This window comes from Sphaeramia orbicularis, chromosome 12 (assembly GCF_902148855.1).
Source record: "Sphaeramia orbicularis chromosome 12, fSphaOr1.1, whole genome shotgun sequence".
Classification (NCBI taxonomy): Eukaryota; Metazoa; Chordata; class Actinopteri; order Kurtiformes; family Apogonidae; genus Sphaeramia; species Sphaeramia orbicularis.
In genome coordinates, this window is record NC_043968.1 from 79,133,620 (window position 1) to 79,155,382 (window position 21,763).

Here is a 21,763-nt window from a genome sequence, read left to right on the forward strand (position 1 = left end):
ATAATGAAAACTGTAAATTTTTCTCTTTATCTTAGTGCAAAAAAGTAAAATTACACAAATGTTTACATTTATAGACTAGCCTTTTATATATTTAAAAAAAAAAAACAACAACAGTGAAAAACTTGAAATATGTTAGGAAAAGTATGTGGAATTTTAATAATATTCCATCTGTTATTTAATGTTTTGTGTATTTTTAGATCCACTGTGATCTCTAAGTTGTGATGCATATGGATAAATAATAAACAAAGGTGTAATATTGTTAACATTGTACTTATTTTCCTTATGAATGCTCAGGTTGTTCATATTTTTTCATGTTATGTTTAAGTACGATTTGTAGATGTAAACATTTTCATCACAGAATTTTACTTTTTTCACTCAAAAGTTATTACCCTATTATTTATATTATTTTATGGTCTGGCCCACTTTATATCATATTAGGCTGAATGTGGCCCCTGAACTAAAATGAGTTTGACACCCCTGAAGCTCCCACTGGTCTGAGTTTATATGAACAAGAGAATAACAAAAAACATTAAAATGAGTCCAGTCTAAGCAAACCCTGACTATTCATGAACTGACTGATTCAGATTAGACCTCTGACTTTTATTTTACACCCTTATTTTATTTTATTTTTTAATATAAATACTGTTTCTGCTCGTCTTCGTACAGAACCAGGGGTGTATTAGCTCTGTTCACTTCAGTCCTGTAGGTAGCGGTAATGCATCTTAAAACCGGATGTCAACCACCAATAAAACAAAAGAAGAAGAAGGTTAGCTCTGTGCTAAAGTTAACAGTACTGTAGACCCTGGTGTCCACGGCTGTCCAGGAGGACATGGTGTCTCACAGGCAGAAGCGGCTGTGGAAGCTGGTGGAGGAGGGCAGGTTACTGAAGCTGAAGTCCTACCTGAAGAAACATCTGGACCTAGATGTGAACTTCAGCCGGGGTCCGAAGGGGTGGAGCCCGCTGCATTTGGCCTGTCACCGGGGGGGGGACGCCGTCCTGCGGGTCCTGCTGCACCACGGAGCCGGTGTCCTCCAGAAGGACAGCAAAGGAGACACAGCCCTGCATGTGGCCGCTAACAGGGTTCTGGAACACGGAAGAACAGGTGAGGAGGTGGAGGAAAACATCTGAACAACAACAAGGTCCCGGTGTGGACATGAGCGTGAAGGCTTTGTTCTGGTTGGCTTTGTTTTAGCTTATGATGACCTGGTTCTACCTTTGAAGAACATCTGTCCAGAAGCCATGGATGTCCCGAACAGTGCAGGAGTCACCCCTGGAGACCTGCTGAAGTGGATCACACATCCAGGGGTAAGCATCATGGTACAGACCAGGGGTGTCCAACCCTGGTCTTCCAGATCTACTGTCCTGTATGTGTTAGATGTTTCCTCTTTCAGTCCACCTGACGGTCATTATCAGTCTTCTGCAGAGCTGGATGATTGTTGTTTTTTTTTTATATACTTTATTTCTAACAGATTTTACATTTTTTAACAAACAGACACTGAAACAAAAAATAAAGACATACAAAACAAGAGATGTCAACAAGCACAGACAAGGGCAGTATCAAAAACTAAAGTGCAACGATAAATATGTGTGTCAATGGGTCACAATGTCACAATGTTATCCCATCATAATAAGAGGGTTGAGTTAGTTTGGGTATTGTCCTGTTTCAGTCCATGTCAGATCTTGTACACCTGCTGACATAATTACATCCATCATTTTCATAAACATTTGTGCACATTTTCCTAGAATGCATATTTACACATGTTGATAGTAAAACACACAGATGTTGGCATATATGTGTATTTCTCATGAGAAAAACAAGGTGCTGTCCTATCGAGGCGTTACATCTTCTGGGATAGATTTTTTCCATTTTAGCCAATAATTAGTAAATTTGTCTAAATTATGGTTCAAGGAGAAAGTTAGTTTTTCCATGTTATATATTTCTTTAATAATTCCAATCCATTCTGTCTTTGTTGGGGGTTCTTCGCTCAGCCAATCATCCAGTCAGAAAATGGCTGGATGATTGGTTTATCATTTGAATCAGGTGTTGGAAGAGGGACACATCTAAAACATGCAGGACAGTAGAGCTGGAGGACCAGGGTTGGACATCTCTGGTCTATAGAATGTGTTTTAGCAGCTGTCACTCTGTTCACATGGTCCCACCCACCGTCCTGCTGGTCTGTAGATGAGGAGAACTTTACAACTAATAATTCAAATTAATGAAAATACGGGCTTAGAACTGTGAGTGAAGCTCCTGTTGGCTTTTAAATGTTCTGCTGTTGGACAGTCCAATGAAAAAAAAGACTAAAACTGGTGTCAATTTATTTATGGGTCATCCTGCATTTTACACTAAAGGAAGTACAGTTTCACTAATATGATGTCCTCCTTATTTTAACTAAACCTCTGGTTCTATGGGTTGCTGTGTACATTGGTTTTTACTCTCGGACACAAAGGCCCCAGGGTGGTATCATCAGGTGGTCATCCATCTGTCCAAAAAGTTTGCCACTGATAAGTCAGACCACTGGGGGCAGTAGTGAGTCTGATGAGTCAATCTGAGGGTTTTCAAGTGTGCTTATTCTGTTTCCATTAATTATCTTGTACCTAAACTAAGCTGCTGATGTTTGTTACTGAATTCACTAAGGGCAGTAGTGTCTTGTGACCAAAGGATCCAACTGCTGTGAACATCCAAACGTCATGTGATCATTGAAGCATTTGAGGTTGTACCTGCTGCTTTGTTCCTTCATTAGTCCATATGTTCGTCTTCAGGCTTCAGTCCATCACAGTCATCCATCTGAACCAGACCCTGAGAAGGAGTGGATGGAGAAGCTGTTTGATGAATGCGAGGACGAGTTTTTTGAAAGTTTTGGAGTCTATGATGGTAAATTCTGACACATATTCACAGTAATAAACCAGTTCTGTGTTTTTAACTGACAGTAACAGTAATGCCATGGTTTTCTTCACAGCTGATGATTTCCTTCCGGTTGATGAAGATGAGGAAGACTTCGGGGACTGGGCTGATCGCATTAGAAGAGAATACTTTGATAAAAAACACGCTGAAGCTCAAAGACTTGCAGCGTCATCATCTGGGTGGAAAAGGAAGAAGAGCAAACAGGAGGCAGAACAGGAAGAGAAAAGCCGTAAGGAGCTGCACGAAGAGTATCTGAAACGAGAAGCTCAGAAGAAGGAGGAGACCCGTCAGGGCAGGAAACGGCGGTATGAGGAGCGGTGCGCGGCGGCGTTCCACAGCGGCTCCTCAGCACCAAACACAAAGTTGAGCTACAAAGACATCCCATGGCCGGCTCCACACGGCACTGTGCAGGAGATGGTGGACGTGATGCTCCACGGCGTCGACCCAAAGAATGTGTCCGCCTTTCGGAAAATGGTTCTGAAGCAGCAGGTTCTGTGGCATCCGGATAAGTTTGCTCAGCGATGTGAAGCTCGTTTAGAAGAAAAGGACAAACAGCGAATCCTGGAAACAGTGACTGCTCTGTCCCAGGAGCTGAACAGACGGGCCCAGAGTGTCCGGACTTAAACCCAGGCGGGTCCAGAGTGTCCAGACTTAAACCCAAACGGGTCCAGAGTGTCTGGACTTAAACCCAGGCAGGTCCAGAGTGTCCGGACTTAAACCCAGGTGGGTCCAGACTGTCTGGACTTAAACCCAGGCCGGTCCAGAGTATCCGGACTGAAACCCAGGCTGGTCCTCTTCTGTGGGCTGTGGTTTAGTCCAGGACCTGCTGGTCTAGTGGAACTGTGCTCTGGGGCAGATGGTCCATGTCCCTGTGGTCTGTTCTGTGTCTTTTTTATTAAATCTACATAATTTAAACATGCTCTCCATCCTTCTGCAGCTCACAGCATCTCAGGCACTGGTTTAGTTTAGAGTCTTTTAAAAAGTGTGGGCTAATGTTTCATTTTGGATCCATTTATGAGAACAACATGTTTTATACATTTGAATAAAGTCAATAAAGTGATGTTCATTTTCAGTCCCTGTGTCACACAGCAGGAATTTCAGTATTTTTACCCTTAAATGTTCTTAGTGTCAGTTGTACCATGTGTCATGTGACAGTACTTACTCAGACCTATTCATACATGTATTCAACAGATCAGTTATTGAGTTTAAACACAGACACTGTTGAACAGGACATGGGTCCATGTGGAACCACTGGATCTGGACCTGCCATTGTTATTTCTATTTTCTTTCTGTTTTATTTGGTAATAATTCTTATCTGTGTCCATTCTGTGTTTGTGCTGCTTCTGGAACCTTCATTTCCTGGGGTCTGCTCAGAGGATCAATAAAGTTCTGTCTGATCTACCTGAGTTAAAACAGTTGTGTTTAGAACAGTTTCCTCACAGATGTAAGCACTCAGAACCACCTGATCCAAACCCAGTATGTGCAGTTGTTGCAACTGAAGGTGGTAGAACCTGCTGTTAAAAGTTAGGAGACAGTTCATGTTCACAGAGGGTCAGGTACATTTGTGGACTCAGTGTTTACATTTACTCAGGTTGCCTTAGTCTAATATATATTTAATGATCTGAAACATTAAAGTGTGACAAATATGTAAAAACATGAAATCAGGAATGGAGCCAATCGTTTTTCACAGCACTAAGAAAACGATAATTTACACAGAAAATGTACCTTTAACAGTTGTTCAATTCTGTTATTGACAGAAACATCAATATTGTATCAATACTTTTTGCTTTTCCTTGAATAATTTTTTGTTCAAATTCAAAATAACTTATATTTTTGTTTGAATAATATAAATAAACTCAACCAGACTGCTCAGAGACAATATTTGTCCAAATGAAAATAGTAAATGTCCAACTATTACAATACAATTCCTTTTTTTAGTCCAACAAACACATGTTGGTTCCACAGATGAACATGTGACCAATATCAGTGGGTCAATGAGCCCGTTTCCATTGGACATCTGAGAACAAAGTCCAAACTGGTCCAAAACACAAACGTGTGTCCATGTGTCTTTTCCAGTCCAGTCCTTGTCCATTGTCCATTGTCCAAACCTAAACTCTGTGTCTAGTCTAGTGACAGATCACCATGGCAGTAGATTGGTTTGGTGGACGTCCATAAAATGAGTCCGGGATGCTCCAACCATCAAACATTAGTTCCACCTGATACATGTTCTAACCTGAAGAACAAAAAAACATCCAGGACTGATCCCAAGACCCCCTGGGAAGACTTCACACCCCCCCAGGGGGCCCACCCCACAGTTTGACCAACACTGGGTTAAACTGACCTAAGTTACTGACCTTAACTGTAGTTTTGATAAAAAGAAAAGTTTCCAAATCTTTCCAAACAGTGATAGAAAACTGACATTTATAAGATAAGTGGACTTTTGTAAAAGGTACAACTGTCATCTGCAGATGGACCCATTTGTTGAATAGATGTTGTGTAACGGTTTAAGGTGTAATTCTCAACACTGAAAATTAGTTACTCCTCACCTTACATTAATCTGACATAAGGTTTAGTCCACACAGGTCCTTCACAGGTCTCATTTAGGTGTTTATACTCTGAGTGTCAAGCCTTCAAAATAAAAGTGCTGAATGAAACTTGGTATTGACCTGGATGGTGAATTTAACTCAAATATGCAATTTCATCTTTTCAAAAGATCAGATAAAATTACCTCGTAGTAAATGCTAATATTATAACCAACTGAATTGCGTATAACCAAGTGAAATGCGTTATAGCAAACAACATATTAATAACAACTAAGTACAATTATAATAAATATTTTTATTATTTCTAATAAAACTTTGACTGGACACGAGTTTTAAAAAATAATTAACAGGGATAATAAAATCAACCATACACTGGCAGAATGAGTGAGGTCATGTATGTTTGTTTGTTTATTTTCAAACTTTATTTACATAATACCATATCCTCATAGAACAGAACATGGCATGGAGAAAACATAATGCTCGAGGTAAGGCAGGAAGAAATTAAATATAAATACATATATAGGTAAGTAAATTAAATAAATAAAAGTAAAGGAATAAACAAGAAGAGAAAAAAATAATAAAATAAAAATAAATGAAAAAAATAAATGAAAAAAAATTACAACTTAAATTCGTCACATAAGGCTTTAGTCTTCACAGCTTTAGGGTTAGTGCAAAATTTAAGTGTGTCTAGGTAGGATTCTGAGTAAGATTTAAAAACCACAAAGCTGCCTGCTTGCCTGTACATGAAATTTGGTTAATAAGGAAATAAGATTAAGAATAAACAATTTCTTGTTGTTTGTCTGTGTGATGGACTTTTGTATCATACGTCGGAACTATGTTCTTTTTTATATATGTTAAAAAATAAAAACCCATAAACAGAAGGTTAAAAAAAAAAACAAAAAAAAAAACCTCTGGGTCAGTGAAAACCCTGAAGCATTTCAAGAAAAATTGAACGGGATGTGCTGATTCACCAAAATTTACAAAAACAGACATCAACATAAATTTAAGATGGCTGACAAAAATGGAAACAATCATCTTTTTTTTTTTTTTTTTTACTTCATGAAATGGTAAATTGATAATCTGACAAATGATGGTGTTGTAAACGCTTGGTTTTATGTTCAATAAATGATATATTGTTTTATGAAAGAAAGAAAAAAAAAAAAAAAAAGAATAAACAATTTCTGAGCAGGCACATCAGCAATAACGAAACCAAATAAAATATTTTCAATTTTGAAGTTAAAAGAAATATCCAGCTTTCTATTTAAAAAAAGATTGATATCACACCAAAAAATAGAATGCACACTGACAGAATGCACATTCCCAAAACAAATGAGTTAATGTTTCATCTGAATTATGACAAAATGAACAAAGAGGGTCGGCATGGATCTTATACTTAACTAAAGCTGAATTAACTGGATAACACCTGTGTAACAGTTTTAAAGATACCTCTCTGACCTTATTCGAAATAAAAAATAACCATACTTTTTCCCATTCCACATCAGAATATAAATTACTCCAAAAAAAAAGATGGAAGTTGTCTTACAAATTGTATCCCTTTGGATTAGTTCTCTAATGCATTTTTTTTTTTTTTTTACTCAAGAATGGATCTAAATTTCCAATGTATAATTCTGATTGCGCAATTTGAGGGGTAATAGTTGTTGACGTTTTGCAGCAACGCAGAAGAAACAATATGTCATTTATTTTGGGATTGCACCTACACACGTATATTTTGGACTGATTTAAATAATTTTGGAAAACACAAAAATTGACTCTTCGTGTAAATTGAACTTTAAACACATTCTATTTGGCCTATCACACATTGATAAAATAACTCCAGAAAAAAAGATATATTATCGACCTTTTGATTATTTTTGCCGAATTTCACATTCATTGCTCCAAATTTGCACATCAACGTCCAAACATCACTGTTTTCAAAGCCCTTTTTTCCAATTACGTAGACAATTTGAGAAACCGTATAAATTCTAAAGCAAATAAAACAGACAAACAAAAAAAGTCAAATGTATAATCTTATTCATTTTGTATAATTTCTATTTATTCCTCGAGCATTTTTTTTAATTTTATTTTTATTACATATTTTTAATTTTTTTAAATTTATTTATTTATTTATTTATTTATTTATTTATTTATTTATTTAATCTTATTTTTTCTTTCCTAATGGGTTTACTTACATGTATTTCTCTATATAATGTAAAAGATTTTGTGAATTATGGAACTTTTTGCCCTTGTTGTTGTATACCATTATGCATATTTACTGTTCAATGTTAATTGTTCAAATAAATAAATAAATAAATAAATAAAAAGTTGTTGAAGTTCTAATAGTAGAAGGTCGTATATGTTTTATGCTGAAAAAATGACACCGGAAGTAGTAATATAGCGGTATGTAACGGAACACCGCCTCTATCACAGTTGTGGTGGCTACGCCGCGTTGCACGTTGCTAGCTAGTTGCAATGTTGTAGCTATTAGCACGCCAGCTGTTCTTGGCCGGGAGGGAGAGCTGCCGTTTAGTTTGACAGACGTACGGGCTCGGTTTTCACTCGTTCACTGACCAAACCATCGGACAACGGGACGAACACACCGGACTAAAGGCTTCCAAGGGGCCGCTGTGTCTGTCTTTTCTCCCGCTAGCTTCTCTAGCTCGTTAGCTAGCTAGCTAGCTAGCTGCTAGTGTTTAGATCCCACCTTCCTCCCAGTCAGACCAGTGTGTTGAACGGCGGAGACCATGGCTATGAGACAGACTCCGCTCACCTGCTCCGGACACACCCGGCCTGTGGTGGACCTGGCCTTCAGTGGAATCACCCCCTACGGATACTTTCTGATCAGCGCCTGCAAAGGTGACAACAATAGATATAAGATGTGTGTGTGTGTGTGTGTGTGTGGGGGGGGGGGGGGGGGGCGCGGGCACATTATGTTTAAGATTAAAACAACTAAACAGAAGTAGGAATGAATGAAGTAGGCTTTCAGATCTGAGACTGGATCTGTGTCATTCTAGACTCAGTGTTTACTGCTGACACTGGTCTACCACAGTAAAAGGACTGACACTGGAGGCACTGATAAAGACCATGAATGAATCTATTGGATAAATGGACAGAAGCCAACATATATGTGGAAGAACACACAACCTTATACCTGGAAAACATCAACAAACCAGCACTTTGGTCATTTGTTTCCAGTTAATCTGATTAAAATATGGAACATGTAGCACATTTAATCTCTGAGGCAGATCATTTCTAATAAATTGTAGACCAGTGTTATCAGACGGTGCTGACCAGTAAGTATTTGTTTTGGTGTCTGAGTTGTCATTGGTTCTGTTAAGTCGTCAGAGTGTGCGTCTTTGTATTTGTGTTTTCAGGTTTGAGGCAGAGGCGTTGAACTACACACCTGTTGACTGTCATCTGTGCTTTACTGTGTCACATGTTCAATTAGCATCTTTTCTGCTTTTTCTTTGACAGATGGCAAGCCCATGTTGCGCCAGGGAGACACAGGGGACTGGATCGGAACGTTTCTGGGTCACAAAGGTGCTGTCTGGGGAGCCACTCTGAACACAGACGCCACCAAGGCAGCCACTGCTGCTGCCGACTTCACAGCGTGAGTACTGATCAGATATGGACATATGGATTCACACTGGATGGATAGATGTCAGACTTCTGTAAAGAATGTGTGTCCTTCCTGTCCCACTGTCCTAGACTTTCTCATACACAGGTGACTGTTTGATTCCTAGTTGGATCCATCTTCTGAATCCATATATTGATCTTGTCCAACTCTCTAAACCTCCAGATGTTGAACTCAGCTCCATTTAACATCACCTTGAAACACCAGTATTTCCTCCAAATCCTATCCGAGCTCTGGTGCAGTTGGATCCACTTTTATATCATTCATGCATATAATAGTGAAATAGTACCTTTAATACGTACCCAGCTCCATAGAATGACCAAACATGACCTTTGACCTGAACTCATTTGAATATCATGGTGGAAAATCCAGTAAAATCATTAGGTTGGACTTTTCAAATCTAGAAGAACATTCTGGTCCACCTTGGAGATTCTATTGGTGTAAATCTGTTCAACACACTATATTTATCCACCAAATATATCAGCTGTAGAATCTACAAGGAGGGACAGATGTTCAATTTGAAGGACAACTTAGAAGGTTGAACACTGATCCATTCCATGTAGAAGTGAATGGAACATCCAGCTGATCACCTAAACATGTCTGATATACTAATGTTTGTTGTTCTTCTGATCAGAAGGATTAGTTGCTTTAATGGAACTCCTTTCCAGTTGAGTCAAACATGTCCCTATGAATCCAACAGAGTTCCAGATTTAGTTTTACAGACATGATCGGGATAAAGGATCCATTTGGAGATGATGGATCTGACTGTTTTACAGCAGGAACTGAGTCATGCATCACTGAACATGGACCAAAAGGATTTTAGAGACAGAATTATGCATTTGACTGAGACACACACACACCTATTTATAAAAGACATACAAACACAGAGGAGACCAGAACATGTCCTTCCAGTTCAGATGTTGCTGCTGAATGTTGCCTGTATCTTTGTAAAGTGCTCTCAGTAAAAAGGTGACCTGTATGTTTTACAGAAAAGTGTGGGATGCAGTGAGTGGAGACGAGGTCCTCACACTGGCACATAAACACATAGTAAAAACGGTCAGCTTCACTCAGGTCAGTGCACCACGTCTGTACATACAGGGTCTGAAACATACTAAGTACATGTTCAGTGTTCATATGGACTTCAAATGGATATTTTTCATGTCTGCCTCTTTTCTTCAGGATAGTAACTGTCTGCTGACGGGAGGAAATGACAAACTGCTGCGCATCTATGACCTCAGTAACCCAGAAGCAGGTGAGGGAACATGTATTCAGTAAAACTCAGATTATCAGACAGAGGCTCCGCCCACACAGCAGGTCTTAATGCACAATATGGATTTTTGGGTGAAATCTGATTTTTTTTTTTTTTTTGCGTGTTGGTTCATATTCCACATTAAATGCGACTTCTATCAGTTTTGAGTCTGAACTGAATGTGACCCTGAATTGACCCACATGCACAAAAGAGGTCCTGATGGAATACATGACCACGCAGACACACACTGTGTTTACAGAAGGAAATATGGTTTTCCTCCACTCCTCCTCCTGGACGAACAACTGGGACGTTTATCGCATTTCATTGACGTAACAGTCGGATAAATGCGACCTGGACGTTCAGACTGAAGTCACATTGGAAAATATCAGATCTGTATCAGATTTAGGACCACATATGAAAGTGGTCCAGGTCAGATTTAGGACCACATATGAAAGTGGTCTGGGTCAGATTTAGGACCACATATGAAAGCGGTCTGGGTCAGATTAGTGCTGTTCAGACTGTAACAGATCAGATCCAGGTCACATATGGACACATTTACCTACATCGGAACGTAGACTCAGTCCTCATAGATCAGGATATGCTTCACCGTAGAAGCTGAACCCTGTTGGTGTTTGTCTTGTAACTGTTGTAATGTTGTTGTTCAGCTCCTCAGGAGATTGCCGGTCACACCTCAGCTATAAAAAAAGCTTTGTGGTGTAACGACGACAAGCAGATCCTCTCCGCTGCTGAGGACAAAACCATCCGGTTAGTGTCTATGTCATACTTTGGTTTGTTCCATTCTGGGGGTGTAACGGTACACAAACATCTCAGTTCGATACAGTGAAGAAGACCCAAGTTCATTTAAAAAATTTTATTGAAGTAAAACACTGGGTTCCAGTTTTTCTCTTGGTAGGGGTCATTTTAACAGTTGGATGGTTTTAAATGTAATTATACTTCTCTTTTTTCTTTTGCTCAGACAAGGTATAGCTTATTTAGATGTTACCTGCTTGACAGTTTCGACTGTGACTCCAGTCTTCCTCAGAAGCGTCATCCAACGTACTGCTGACGTGTCATTTATCAGATGGTCAGCTCGACGGGCTCTGATTGGTCCATTGAGCCGACCATCTGATAAATGACACGTCAGCAGTACGTCGGATGACGCTTCTGAGGAAGACTGGAGTCACAGTCGAAACCCTCAAGCAGGTACCATCTAAAAAAGCTATACCTTGTCTGATCAAAAGAAAAAAGAGAAGTATAATTACATAAACAGAAGACAAAATGAACGTATTTCGCCTTGGTTTTAAATGTGCTCTGAACTTTGACGTGTTACCATAAATATAAACAATCTGCAGGAAACGATGCCACCACAGCGTTCATGTTTAGTCCACTGGTCTCTCTGTTGATATAACTGACAGTGAATCCCAAATACTCCTAAATCACAGACCTTAGAGCAGACGGAGGGTCTCCACCTCTGTCTCTGAGCTGCTATAGTTCACCTTCAGTATGTGGGTGGTGTTGGACCACTTAGGCTGCATTTCCACTACATGGTACTGGCTCAACTTGACTCAGCTCTGCCTTTTTTCATTTCCATTGGATAAAAGAACCTGGAATCTGGTACCTGGTACTAGTTTTTTGGTATCTATTCCACTGAGGTTCCTAAATGGGTGAAGAGATACTAAAATATGTAAACACTGCAGACACTGATTGGTCAGAGTTGTCTGTATGTCATTGGGTCATCAGTGTGGGACACAACATTTAAACAAACAGATTCAGTAGTTAATAGTAAATATATCAGTAGGGTAATATATAATATATCAGTAGGTTAATCCATGTTGACAGTTGACAGAACCACACCGTGGTCGGGCCAGGAGGTTCATACAGTTGTGTTCTAGGTGGATGATGAAAACATTCAGTGTGAGTTTGACGGGACAACACAAAATGAGCAAGTTTATCTGCAGCTCTGAGCAGAGCGTTGCTATGACGACCAGGTACTGTAAAGTCAGTAGTATCCTATAATTGAAACGGTCTCCAGGAATAGGACCTGGCACCAGAGTTGTGTTGGTTCCATGTTGTGGAAACGCAGTATTAGACGTCCGTCTAGGACAGGGGTGTCCAACCCTGGTCCTCCAGATCTACTATCCAACCCTGGTCCTCCAGATCTACTGTCCTGCATGTTTTAGATGTTTCCTCTTCCAGTCCACCTGACAGTCGTTCTCAATCTTCTGCAGAGGTTGATGACAGGCTGATCACTTGAATCAGGTGTTGGAAGAGGGACACATCTAAAACATGCAGGATAGTAGATCTGGAGGACCAGGGTTGGACAGCCCTGGTTTAGGATATCAGATATTCCATGTGTTCTGCTTGTTCCACTCTGTTCATACTGTGTGTGTGTTTGTGTGTAAACTTAAGGCCAGTGTCGTTGTTCTTCACATGGGCTCCATGTATTCTTTGGGTTCACCTCCATATGGTATTGAAGGTCCTGAACCCATATGGTTTGGTCCAAACCAGTGCACCGTTACACCCCTGTTGGGTTCTGTGGTAGATCATTGTGCATCTGTGCTAAATGTGAGTGTGTGTCCAGGCTGTGGGACAGAAGTTCCATGGAGGAGGTGAAGACGCTGAGCTTTGACACATCTGTGAGCAGCATGGAGTACATGTCTGACGGAGAGATTCTAGTCATCACGTATGGAAAGACCATCGCCTTCTACAACGCTCTGAGGTGGTTACATACACAGGAGGACATGTCCAACATTAGAAGACACATCACACACACTTATGCCAGTTTGTCTGCAGTCCAACACACACTAATGCTCTGTGTTCTGTGATTGTCAAATATTATACAAATACGCAACATCTGTTCTTTCTATTCTTTGTCATTTTCTCACCAACAGAATAAATCAGGACTGAATCAGATCACATTGGGACAGACCCCCCCCCCTTTTTTTCACTTTTTCTCTGAGTTATAGATGAGTAACATGCAATTTATCTAGAACAGGTGTCACAAAAACCAGCAATAACTGAAAACATTAACAAACATATTTGTTTCTGAAACATCATCCTCCATAAATGATCATTTATTTGGTTCCAAATCCTGCTGTGTGTTTTTAGTGAATCCCAGGTCATTTATTGCACATGTTTTGGTTCCATGTACCGTCCTCAGCTGATGGACGCTCTGACTCTAAAACTGATGGGTCACTTTGTCTTTATTAAAACCTCGTATCTGCATTTGAACTGTAGTGAACACACCAGAAGAGCTGGAGAGAAAACCAGTCAAATACAAATACAGCATGAAATACTGTCATCATTTGAACCTTATTAATAATCCATGAATGACACAGACCTCTGTCTAAACCTTTATTTATCTGGAGTTTGACCGTCTCTAATAGGAGTGCATATGAACATGTTTTAACCTTTACTACAATGAAGTGTTAAAGTAACTCTATTAATCTTTTCTATAATTACCTTTGACCTTCTTCTTCTTCATATTATTATTCTTATTATTGTTATTATTATTATTATTATTATTTCCTTAAGACCTTACAATGTTTACTAGTTTACATCATTCTGAGTTAGCTAAGCATTACTCACTTTACCAAAGAAAATAGTACCACCTAGTGGACATAATAATAAGCACAGGCCTCATGAAAAAATATGTCAGATATAGAACAGTGATCTGATCCAACAGTGACAAACACTAACCCTGTTCCTTCATCATCCAGGTGTCATCAGTATTAACCACCGTTACCCTTTAAGTGTCTTTTATAACAGGTTTTATCTGCACATGTGCACAGAGCTGTCGCTAGCTTTTACCAAACTTTGTCACTTCTGTTTCTGACAGGAAGAGGGCGGGTCACTGCATAATGTCTTTCAAAATAAAAGCGTGAACCTTGAATAGAATATCAAATTTATTTAGTAAAAGAAATGCCTATGAGGTCATTTACATTCCATTTTAAGGACTCTTACCGTGTGTTCTATAGGTCCATGTGCTCTGTAGGTCCATGTGGTCTATAGGTCCATGTACTCTATAGGTCCATGTGTTCTGTAGGTCTCTGGTCATGATCTTTTTTGTAACTTTTGCGCTGACGTCCCATTAAACTCACTGTATATAATCATGTCTGATGGAGGCTGAGCATATGTGTTGGTTTAACTTGTGCCCCTCCCACATTCCAGTTTGGAGCTGATCAAAACCGTGGAGGCACCAGCGCCCATCAACTCAGCCTCGCTCCATCCAGAGAAGGACTTCTTCGTTGCAGGTGGAGATGACTTCAAGCTCTACAAATTTGACTATAGCACCAAGGAAGAGCTGGGTGAGCAGCACAGAGGAGCGTCCCTCCTTTCATCGTCTTTTAAAGTTCATTTATTTTTGTAACATTACCTTTATAATAGTGACACAGATAAATGAGGACTTGGTCCCACCTGAACCGGTTCATCTAACGCCCCTCTGCTCTTCAGAGTCCTATAAGGGTCACTTTGGTCCAGTGCACTGTGTTCGCTTCAGCCCTGACGGAGAGTTGTACGCCAGCGGGTCAGAGGACGGGACCCTCCGACTGTGGCAGACGGCTGTGGGGAAAACCTACGGCCTATGGAAGTGTGTCCTCCCTGGTTAGTAGTCCAAGTGTCCATTCCTAATGTCCACTCATCGTTCAATATTGGTTCTGCAATATATCACAATATTTCATTTCACAGTACTGCCTCGATATTAAAAAGTACTGTATCGATATTTTTAGGTATTTATTCAAATGCTGATATTGCAGAGGTTCATTTTTGTTTTTTCTTTTCCTTTTTTGTTTATATTTGACGTTGTGACATTAGTTATGAACTAATAGAATATGAACATTTGAGCAGGATCTTAAACTGTTACGTCCGTAAAATGTAATTTAAGTTTTAACAGAGGAATATTGTGTGGTATAACATTAGATCCTGTTCTGACTAAATAAACATGTGTTTAGTATTTATCCATATTTCTGGTGTACTTCAATTCTTCCAGGAGATAATCTTTTACAAAAAGAAACAAAAACAAAAAAATTTGACTTTTTAACAGTATCATGATATATTGTATCATGATCCTAGTATTGTGATTTGTATCGTATCGCCAGTTTCTTGCCAATACACAGCCCTAATCCTCAGTACAGATCAGTTTCTAAACTTAAACTGTCTCAGTTGTGTTTCCAGTGTTTCAGGACTGTTAAAACACCACTGTAGGGAAGATGGTAGATGTGAACTAGTCACAGTTCTGTGTTTTTACAGATGTTGGACTCTACTCTGTACATATTAGGTTATTACAGTTGTTCCCAACCTTTTTTGGCTCGTGACCCCATTGTAACATCACAAATTTCTGCCAACCCCAGACATTCAAAACGGAGACTTTTTTTTTTTTGCTGAAATTAATTTGTTTTTGATCATGTAATAGTTTGCTATACTATGTTGCAAATACACATTAATTTTAGACAACATTTAGGCTATATAATTATGTTATTATGGACAGAGGCAGTAAATCCAGGTGTAGATTACTGCACAAAGGGAGAATTTTATTTTACTTGGTCAGGATATGTACAGTCAGTCCAGTTTGTATTTACAAGGCTGAAAACTAATACTGAACAAACAAGAACTCAAACTATGAATTATGAAAGAGCTGCAGCATCTGAAACCAACCACAATGAACATTTGACAGATAAACAGAACCACAGTGCTTCAGTTTCAGCTTCAGTTTGTCATGTCAACTCACCATACATTTTCTGTTAGTAAGTTTTTTTGTTTGTTTTTTTATCAATTACTAGAAATTTCAGGCGACCCCACGTGGGGTCCCGACCCCAAGATTGAAAAACACTGTATTAGGTTAATATTTCCGTAGCTATGAGGATTCTGAGACATGTTTAGACTGAAGTGGTTCTTCCAGCCTGAATATCCTCCACCTCCAGCAGCAGCAGCAGCAGGTCCATGGACTGTTAATAAATGTGTCCTGTTCTGTGTCTCCATCAGAGGACCTGGGGACGGAGAACCCTGAGCAGCTGTACCCCACGGCCCCCGAGATCAAAGCCTGAGCAGAGCCACGCCGTCGGAACCAGAGGAGAAACCAGTGAGGGAGGGGTTCAGCGTGTCCTACCGGGCCCCAGTGAGGAGCAAAGTCCAGAGCCCCTCCCTCCTCCCACCAGGACCTGATGTGGATGATTAGAACCAGATCAACTGTCGTATTGTTGTTTTCAGCAGTGACATGGAGGCCCTGGGCTGCAGAGGGAAGCAGTAGAGCTGTGAGCATCTCCACTCACCGCTGCCTCCTTTCTCTTTGATCAGCCCTCGTCCGTTTGTTCGCTGATGTTTTTTTTACCCCTTAACCCCTTAAACCCATTAAATGCAGACCCTCCAACAAACATGTAGCTAAGATCAGTTTGGGTAAAAGATTGTAATGAGCTGGACCAAGGCTTTGTTTTCAGGTGGTGCTTACATGGATCCTGGAGGTGCTTTCATTTCGTTCAAACGTTGCTTTGCGTATTGGCTGCTGTCGTACTTCTTCAGTATCTGTCGTTAAGTGTCCGAATAAAAGAAAATATTGTTTTGTTGCAGAGTGGGAAGGGCAGACGTATCACTGGAGCTTTTTTTTTTCCATTTTGGTTTTGTGTCCTCTCTCTCGTCCAGTGATTAAATAAAAGCAATGACAAAGCTACTGCTGTGGTTTTTATTTAGTTTTATTCTGTGGTAAGGAACGAATAAACTCCATCTGAATTTTAACTAATGACCACATTCAACACTAACGACCATTAAACACTAACAGTCATGGCATGGAGAGATGGATGGATGTGGTTTCTCCTTATTATGGTTTCATGTTTTATTGGCCGATTTAAAAAAAAACAAACTTTAATATAACTGTGTTTACAGAGAGTAAAGCTAATACTAATGGCTGACAGTAATGGACAGAACAATAATGAACAAAAGACAAAACAACCAAATGGAAAAACCAGGAAGAGTTTAGCAGAAAAGATGGATCATGAAAACTTCATCACAGACACAAAAGGTGATGCTCAATATTAGAGACAAATTAGAAACTGGAGAGAAATGTATGAAGGTTTTTAAGTGAACAGGCCTTTAAAGAAGAACAGAACAGTGAACAGGTCCTGACCCTCAGACTCCTCGTACATGCTCCATAGACTCCTCCTACATACACCAGACTCCTCCTACATACACCAGACTCCTCCTACATACACCATAGACTCCTCCTACATATAGCATAGACTCCTCCTACATACACCACATGCTCCACAGACTCTGTGGTGTATGTAGGAGGAGTCTGTGGTGTATGTAGGAGGAGTCTAGTTTTATTAAAGGAGACAGGGTGATGGAATCTGTAAATCTACTGTTTGATCCACTCCAGTCCAGTAGGTGGAGGTAATGCACCTTAAAGATGGATGAGAACCACTAATAAAAGAAAAGAACAACCATCATCATCATCATCATCATCATCATCATCATCATCATTATTATTATTATTAGTAGTAGTAGTAGTAGTATTTGTTAGTTCTTCTTTCTTCTAAGTGGAGGTCAGAGCGGTGTCACTAAGTCTGTATTATTTTTGAATCCATCATTGTTTCTGGTCCTCTTTTGAAGTTGTTCTTCTCCTCCTCCTCCTCCTTCTATTTCTTCTCCTCTTCCCCCACCTCTTCTTCCTCCTCCTCCTCCTTCTTCTTCTTCTTCTCCTTCTCCTTCTTCTCCTCCTCCCCCTCCTCTTCCTCCTCCTTCTTCTTCTCCTTCTTCTCCTCCTTCTTCCCCTCTTCCTTCTTCTTCTTCCTCTTCTCCTCCTCCTCCTCCTTCTTCTCTTTCTCCTCTTCCTCCTCCTTCTTCTTCTTCTCCTCCTCCTCCTCTTTCTTCTCCTCCTCCTTCTCCTCCTCCTCCCCCTCCTCTTTTTTTTCCTCCTCCTCCTCCTTGTTCTCCTTCTTCTCCTCCTCCTCCTCCTCCTTCTCCTTCTCCTTCTCCTTCTCCTTCTCCTTCTCCTTCTCCTCCCTCTCTCCTCTATCTGCAGTTCGGTTGGAGTCCAGTGGGCGGTGCTGTTGCTCCGCTCCTCCCCCTCCTACAGCCCCTCCCCTCTCTCGGTGGTTCCGGTGGTTCTTGTCTTCGTCACCGGGACTAACTCTTCCAGTCGTCGGTGCTCGGTTCCCTCCATCCGCCGCAGACATGCCGGAGTACCTGGATGACCCGTCTGTGCTCACCAAGGACCGGCTGAAGAGTGAACTTCTGGCCCATAATGTGGAACTTCCTGCCGGGAACCCCACCAAGGACGTGTACGTGCAGCTGTATCTGAAGAACCTGACCGCCCAGAACAAGAACCACGTCACGGCCACAACTCTGGACGCCTTCTCCAGCGACGAGGAGCTGCCCCCCCCCGTGGTGTCCAACAGGAGCCGGTCCTCAGGCAGGGTGAGTGTGGACCAGGGTCTGTTTGGACCCTGCAAGTCCAGATTAGACCTGCTGGTCTGGGGCAGGACTGGGTCTGGGACTGGGTCTGGGACTGGGTCTGGTGGAAAACACACTGACCCAGAGCCATGGGGGGGTCAGAGCCATGGGGGGTCAGAGCCATGGGGGGTCAGACCTATGGGGGTTCAGAGCCATGGGGGGTCAGACCTATGGGGGTTCAGATTTATTAACCCTTTCATGCATAAATCAAGGTTTTTGTTTTTGTGAGTGTTTTTATTCCTCTTAAGGCATGGGGGGGTCAGGCCTATGGGGGTTCAGACCTATGGGGGGGTCAGACCTATGGGGGTTCAGAGCCATGGGGGAGTCACACCTGTGGATTCAGATTTTTTAACCCTTTCATGCATAAATCAGGATTTTTTTGTGAGTGTTTTTATTCCTCTAAAGGTGTGGGGGGGTCAGACCTATGGGGGTTCAGAGCCATGGGGGGGGGGGGTCAGACCTATGGGGGGGTCAGACCTATGGATTCAGATTTATTAACCCTTTCATGCATAAATCAAGATTTATTTAATTTTTTTTTGTGAGTGTTTTTATTCCTCTTAAGGCATGGAAAAAACACTGCGATTGAATTTTTTTTATGAACCTATTTTTCATGGAATTGCAAAAACGTCCACTCAGCTGGACAGCATGTGTTTAATTTTTGAAGCGAAGAAACATTTATTAACTGATACACTGTGTGAAAACTATGAATAAAATATTTTAAAATGCTGCTAATTTGATGTTTTATCACATTTTAACACACTCTAATATACAGGGGTTGGACAAAATAATGGAAACACCTAACATTGTGGCATCATAGAAGGTGTTTCCATTATTTTGTCCAACCCCTGTAAGTTATTACTCACTTTATGGAGATAATATGCACAAAACAAACTTTTTGTTTAAAAAAAACCTGTAAATCACAGTCTCATAATGATAACAAGGAGTTGATTTACTCACAAACATGTTCCTGCAGATCAAGTTTATCTAGAACAGTAAAGTTACAGTAATGGTCTGAATGTCAGTGTATGGGATGATGCATTTAAGTGTCCACTGTGTTGGCTGATATGGAACTAAAGCAATAAAATACATGAATATACAAGAGAACAGCTGGAGAATAACTGTCCACTGGAGTGAACACTATGCATGAAAGGGTTAATTGTCATTCAATAAAAACATCCCAGATGCTGTTACAGAACAAAATAGCAAAATGCACAGCACGAAATAAAAACAGAGAAAAAAAAGATCCTAAAAACACCAACTAAAAACAACCCGTATATATGATAAAATATTGAAAACTGCACTAAAAATAAATAAATAAATAGTTAGTAATGTTAAAAAAGAGATATTGCACGATGGAGGGGTCCCTATTGCACCTATTACTGCACATTCTGTTTTTCACTTCACCCCTTCAACTTTTGTTTAGCAGTCTTATGGCTGTTGGATAAAAACTATTTAAAAATCTGGCAGTTTCCCAGGGGCCAGGGGTTCCCCAGGGGTTCAGACCTATGGGGGTTCAGAGCCATAGGGGGTCAGAGCCATGGTGGTCCAGGTCCACATTCAACTGGATCAGAACCAGTGGAACAAGAACATCAGAAAACAGACCTGTTCCATCAGACAGGGTTAAAATCCTTCTGTTTGTATTTCGGTTTAGTGTTTTCAAGGTCTGGTAGGAGCTTAGATTTGAGTTTCACTGGTTGAATTCTAACTGTGATTTACGAGGGGCGACTGAAAAGTTTTGAGCCTAACATGGAAAGGATTAAGACAGGGGTGTCAAACTCATTTTGGTTCAGGGGCCATTTTTAGCCCATTTTGATCTCAAGCGGGCCGGACCAGTAAAATAATGACTTTAATAACCTATAAATCATGACAAATCCAAGTTTTTCTTTTTGTTTTAGTACAAAAAAACTCCAATTAAATTATGAAAATATTTACATTTTATAAAAAAAGATGTGAATAACTTGAAAAAAATGAAATTTCATTTGAAAAATTAGTGCAATTTTAACAATATTATGCCTCGACTTATTATTTATACATGTACATTACACACAATGTTACATAAACATTTGGTAACAGGCAGAATATTGTTAAAAATTTGGAGTTTGGAACTAAAATTTGAACAATTTCTACAATGTTCCATCTGTTATTATTAACCCAACTCCAGATCACAGTGGATCCATAAATACGGCAAACATTTAGTAACAGGGAGAATATTGTTAAAATTGCACATTTCAGGTTGTTCATCTTTGTTTTTATTTATGTATTTATTTGCATTTTATTGTGAAAGAATAGTTTTGCAAATGTAAATATTTTCACAGTGTAATGTTGTTTTTTTCACTTACATTTTTTCCACATAGTTTTTCACAAAGAAAATTTGTAGTTGTCATTATTTATCGGTTTATTGTGTTGTTCTTTATACCGTAGATCACATTGGTCTGTATGTGGAACCTGAACCAAAAGGATTTGGACAGCCTTGACTGTTCAGGTTCATTTTTGCACTTTCATCCTGTGGGCTGGAATGGAACCTTTGGCGGGCCAGATTTGGCCCCCGGGCCGTATGTTTGACACCTGTGGATTAAGATATGAAGACCAAATTTGGTCCATGAAGTCTTTCACATATCTTAATCCTATCCACTATATTTTTTGGTCATGGCAATCATTTTCCCTGTTTACAGGTCCCTGAACTTTCTGAATCATGTGTTTCCTGAAAAATGGACAAACTTGAGTATGGGGCTGATTTGCGACAATGGATTAGACTTGGGTCCATCACTATCAGCCTGAGACCAAGGAGCAGTCAGAACAATGGAAACATCCCATGTCACCAACCCCAAAGAAGGCAAAGGTCGTACGCGTACTTGATGACAGCCCCATACTCAAGTTTGTCCATTTTTCAGGAAACACTTCATACAGAAAGTTCAGGGACCTGTAAAACTGGGAACAGATTGCTATGACCAAGAAATTTAGTGGATAGGATTAAAATATGTGAAAGATTTCA

At 40.1% G+C, this 21,763-nt stretch overlaps 3 protein-coding genes across 3 annotated transcripts in view; all 3 read left to right on the top strand.

Annotated features, from left to right (window-relative positions):
- The first annotated feature begins 779 nt into the window (after positions 1-779).
- On the top strand, positions 780-4,312 carry nfkbil1 (nuclear factor of kappa light polypeptide gene enhancer in B-cells inhibitor-like 1). Its single transcript, XM_030150564.1, has 4 exons — positions 780-1,103; positions 1,194-1,306; positions 2,765-2,876; positions 2,962-4,312. The coding sequence occupies exons 1-4, from the start codon at positions 830-832 to the stop codon at positions 3,528-3,530; spliced, it is 1,068 nt and encodes a 355-aa protein (XP_030006424.1). The 5' UTR covers positions 780-829; the 3' UTR covers positions 3,531-4,312.
- Positions 4,313-7,857: 3,545 nt separating this feature from the next.
- strap (serine/threonine kinase receptor associated protein) lies at positions 7,858-16,990 on the top strand. The gene is made up of 9 exons (XM_030150567.1): positions 7,858-8,302; positions 8,921-9,056; positions 10,070-10,151; positions 10,260-10,332; positions 10,995-11,094; positions 12,911-13,048; positions 14,500-14,636; positions 14,782-14,931; positions 16,309-16,990. Exons 1-9 carry the CDS (start codon positions 8,191-8,193, stop codon positions 16,368-16,370), a joined length of 990 nt encoding a protein of 329 aa, XP_030006427.1. The 5' UTR covers positions 7,858-8,190; the 3' UTR covers positions 16,371-16,990.
- A 1,424-nt stretch (positions 16,991-18,414) lies between these two features.
- tmpoa (thymopoietin a) overlaps positions 18,415-21,763 on the top strand; it is a 34,851-nt gene continuing 31,502 nt past the window's right edge. Inside the window, exon 1 of the mRNA XM_030150563.1 lies at positions 18,415-18,735. Coding sequence (XP_030006423.1) covers positions 18,493-18,735 — 243 coding nt within the window. The 5' untranslated portion in view covers positions 18,415-18,492. The remainder of the gene's footprint in view (positions 18,736-21,763) is intronic.

Excerpts from the sequence above, each read along its gene's own strand:
- nfkbil1 (XM_030150564.1), top strand. The coding sequence starts at position 830 with ATGGTGTCTCACAGGCAGAAGCGGCTGTGGAAGCTGGTGGAGGAGGGC. Across the intron at positions 1,307-2,764 it reads AGTGGATCACACATCCAGGG|GCTTCAGTCCATCACAGTCA; the intron begins GTAAGCATCATG and ends GTTCGTCTTCAG. Across the intron at positions 2,877-2,961 it reads AAGTTTTGGAGTCTATGATG|CTGATGATTTCCTTCCGGTT; the intron begins GTAAATTCTGAC and ends TTTTCTTCACAG.
- strap (XM_030150567.1), top strand. The coding sequence starts at position 8,191 with ATGGCTATGAGACAGACTCCGCTCACCTGCTCCGGACACACCCGGCCT. Across the intron at positions 8,303-8,920 it reads TCTGATCAGCGCCTGCAAAG|ATGGCAAGCCCATGTTGCGC; the intron begins GTGACAACAATA and ends TTTCTTTGACAG. Across the intron at positions 9,057-10,069 it reads GCTGCTGCCGACTTCACAGC|AAAAGTGTGGGATGCAGTGA; the intron begins GTGAGTACTGAT and ends TATGTTTTACAG.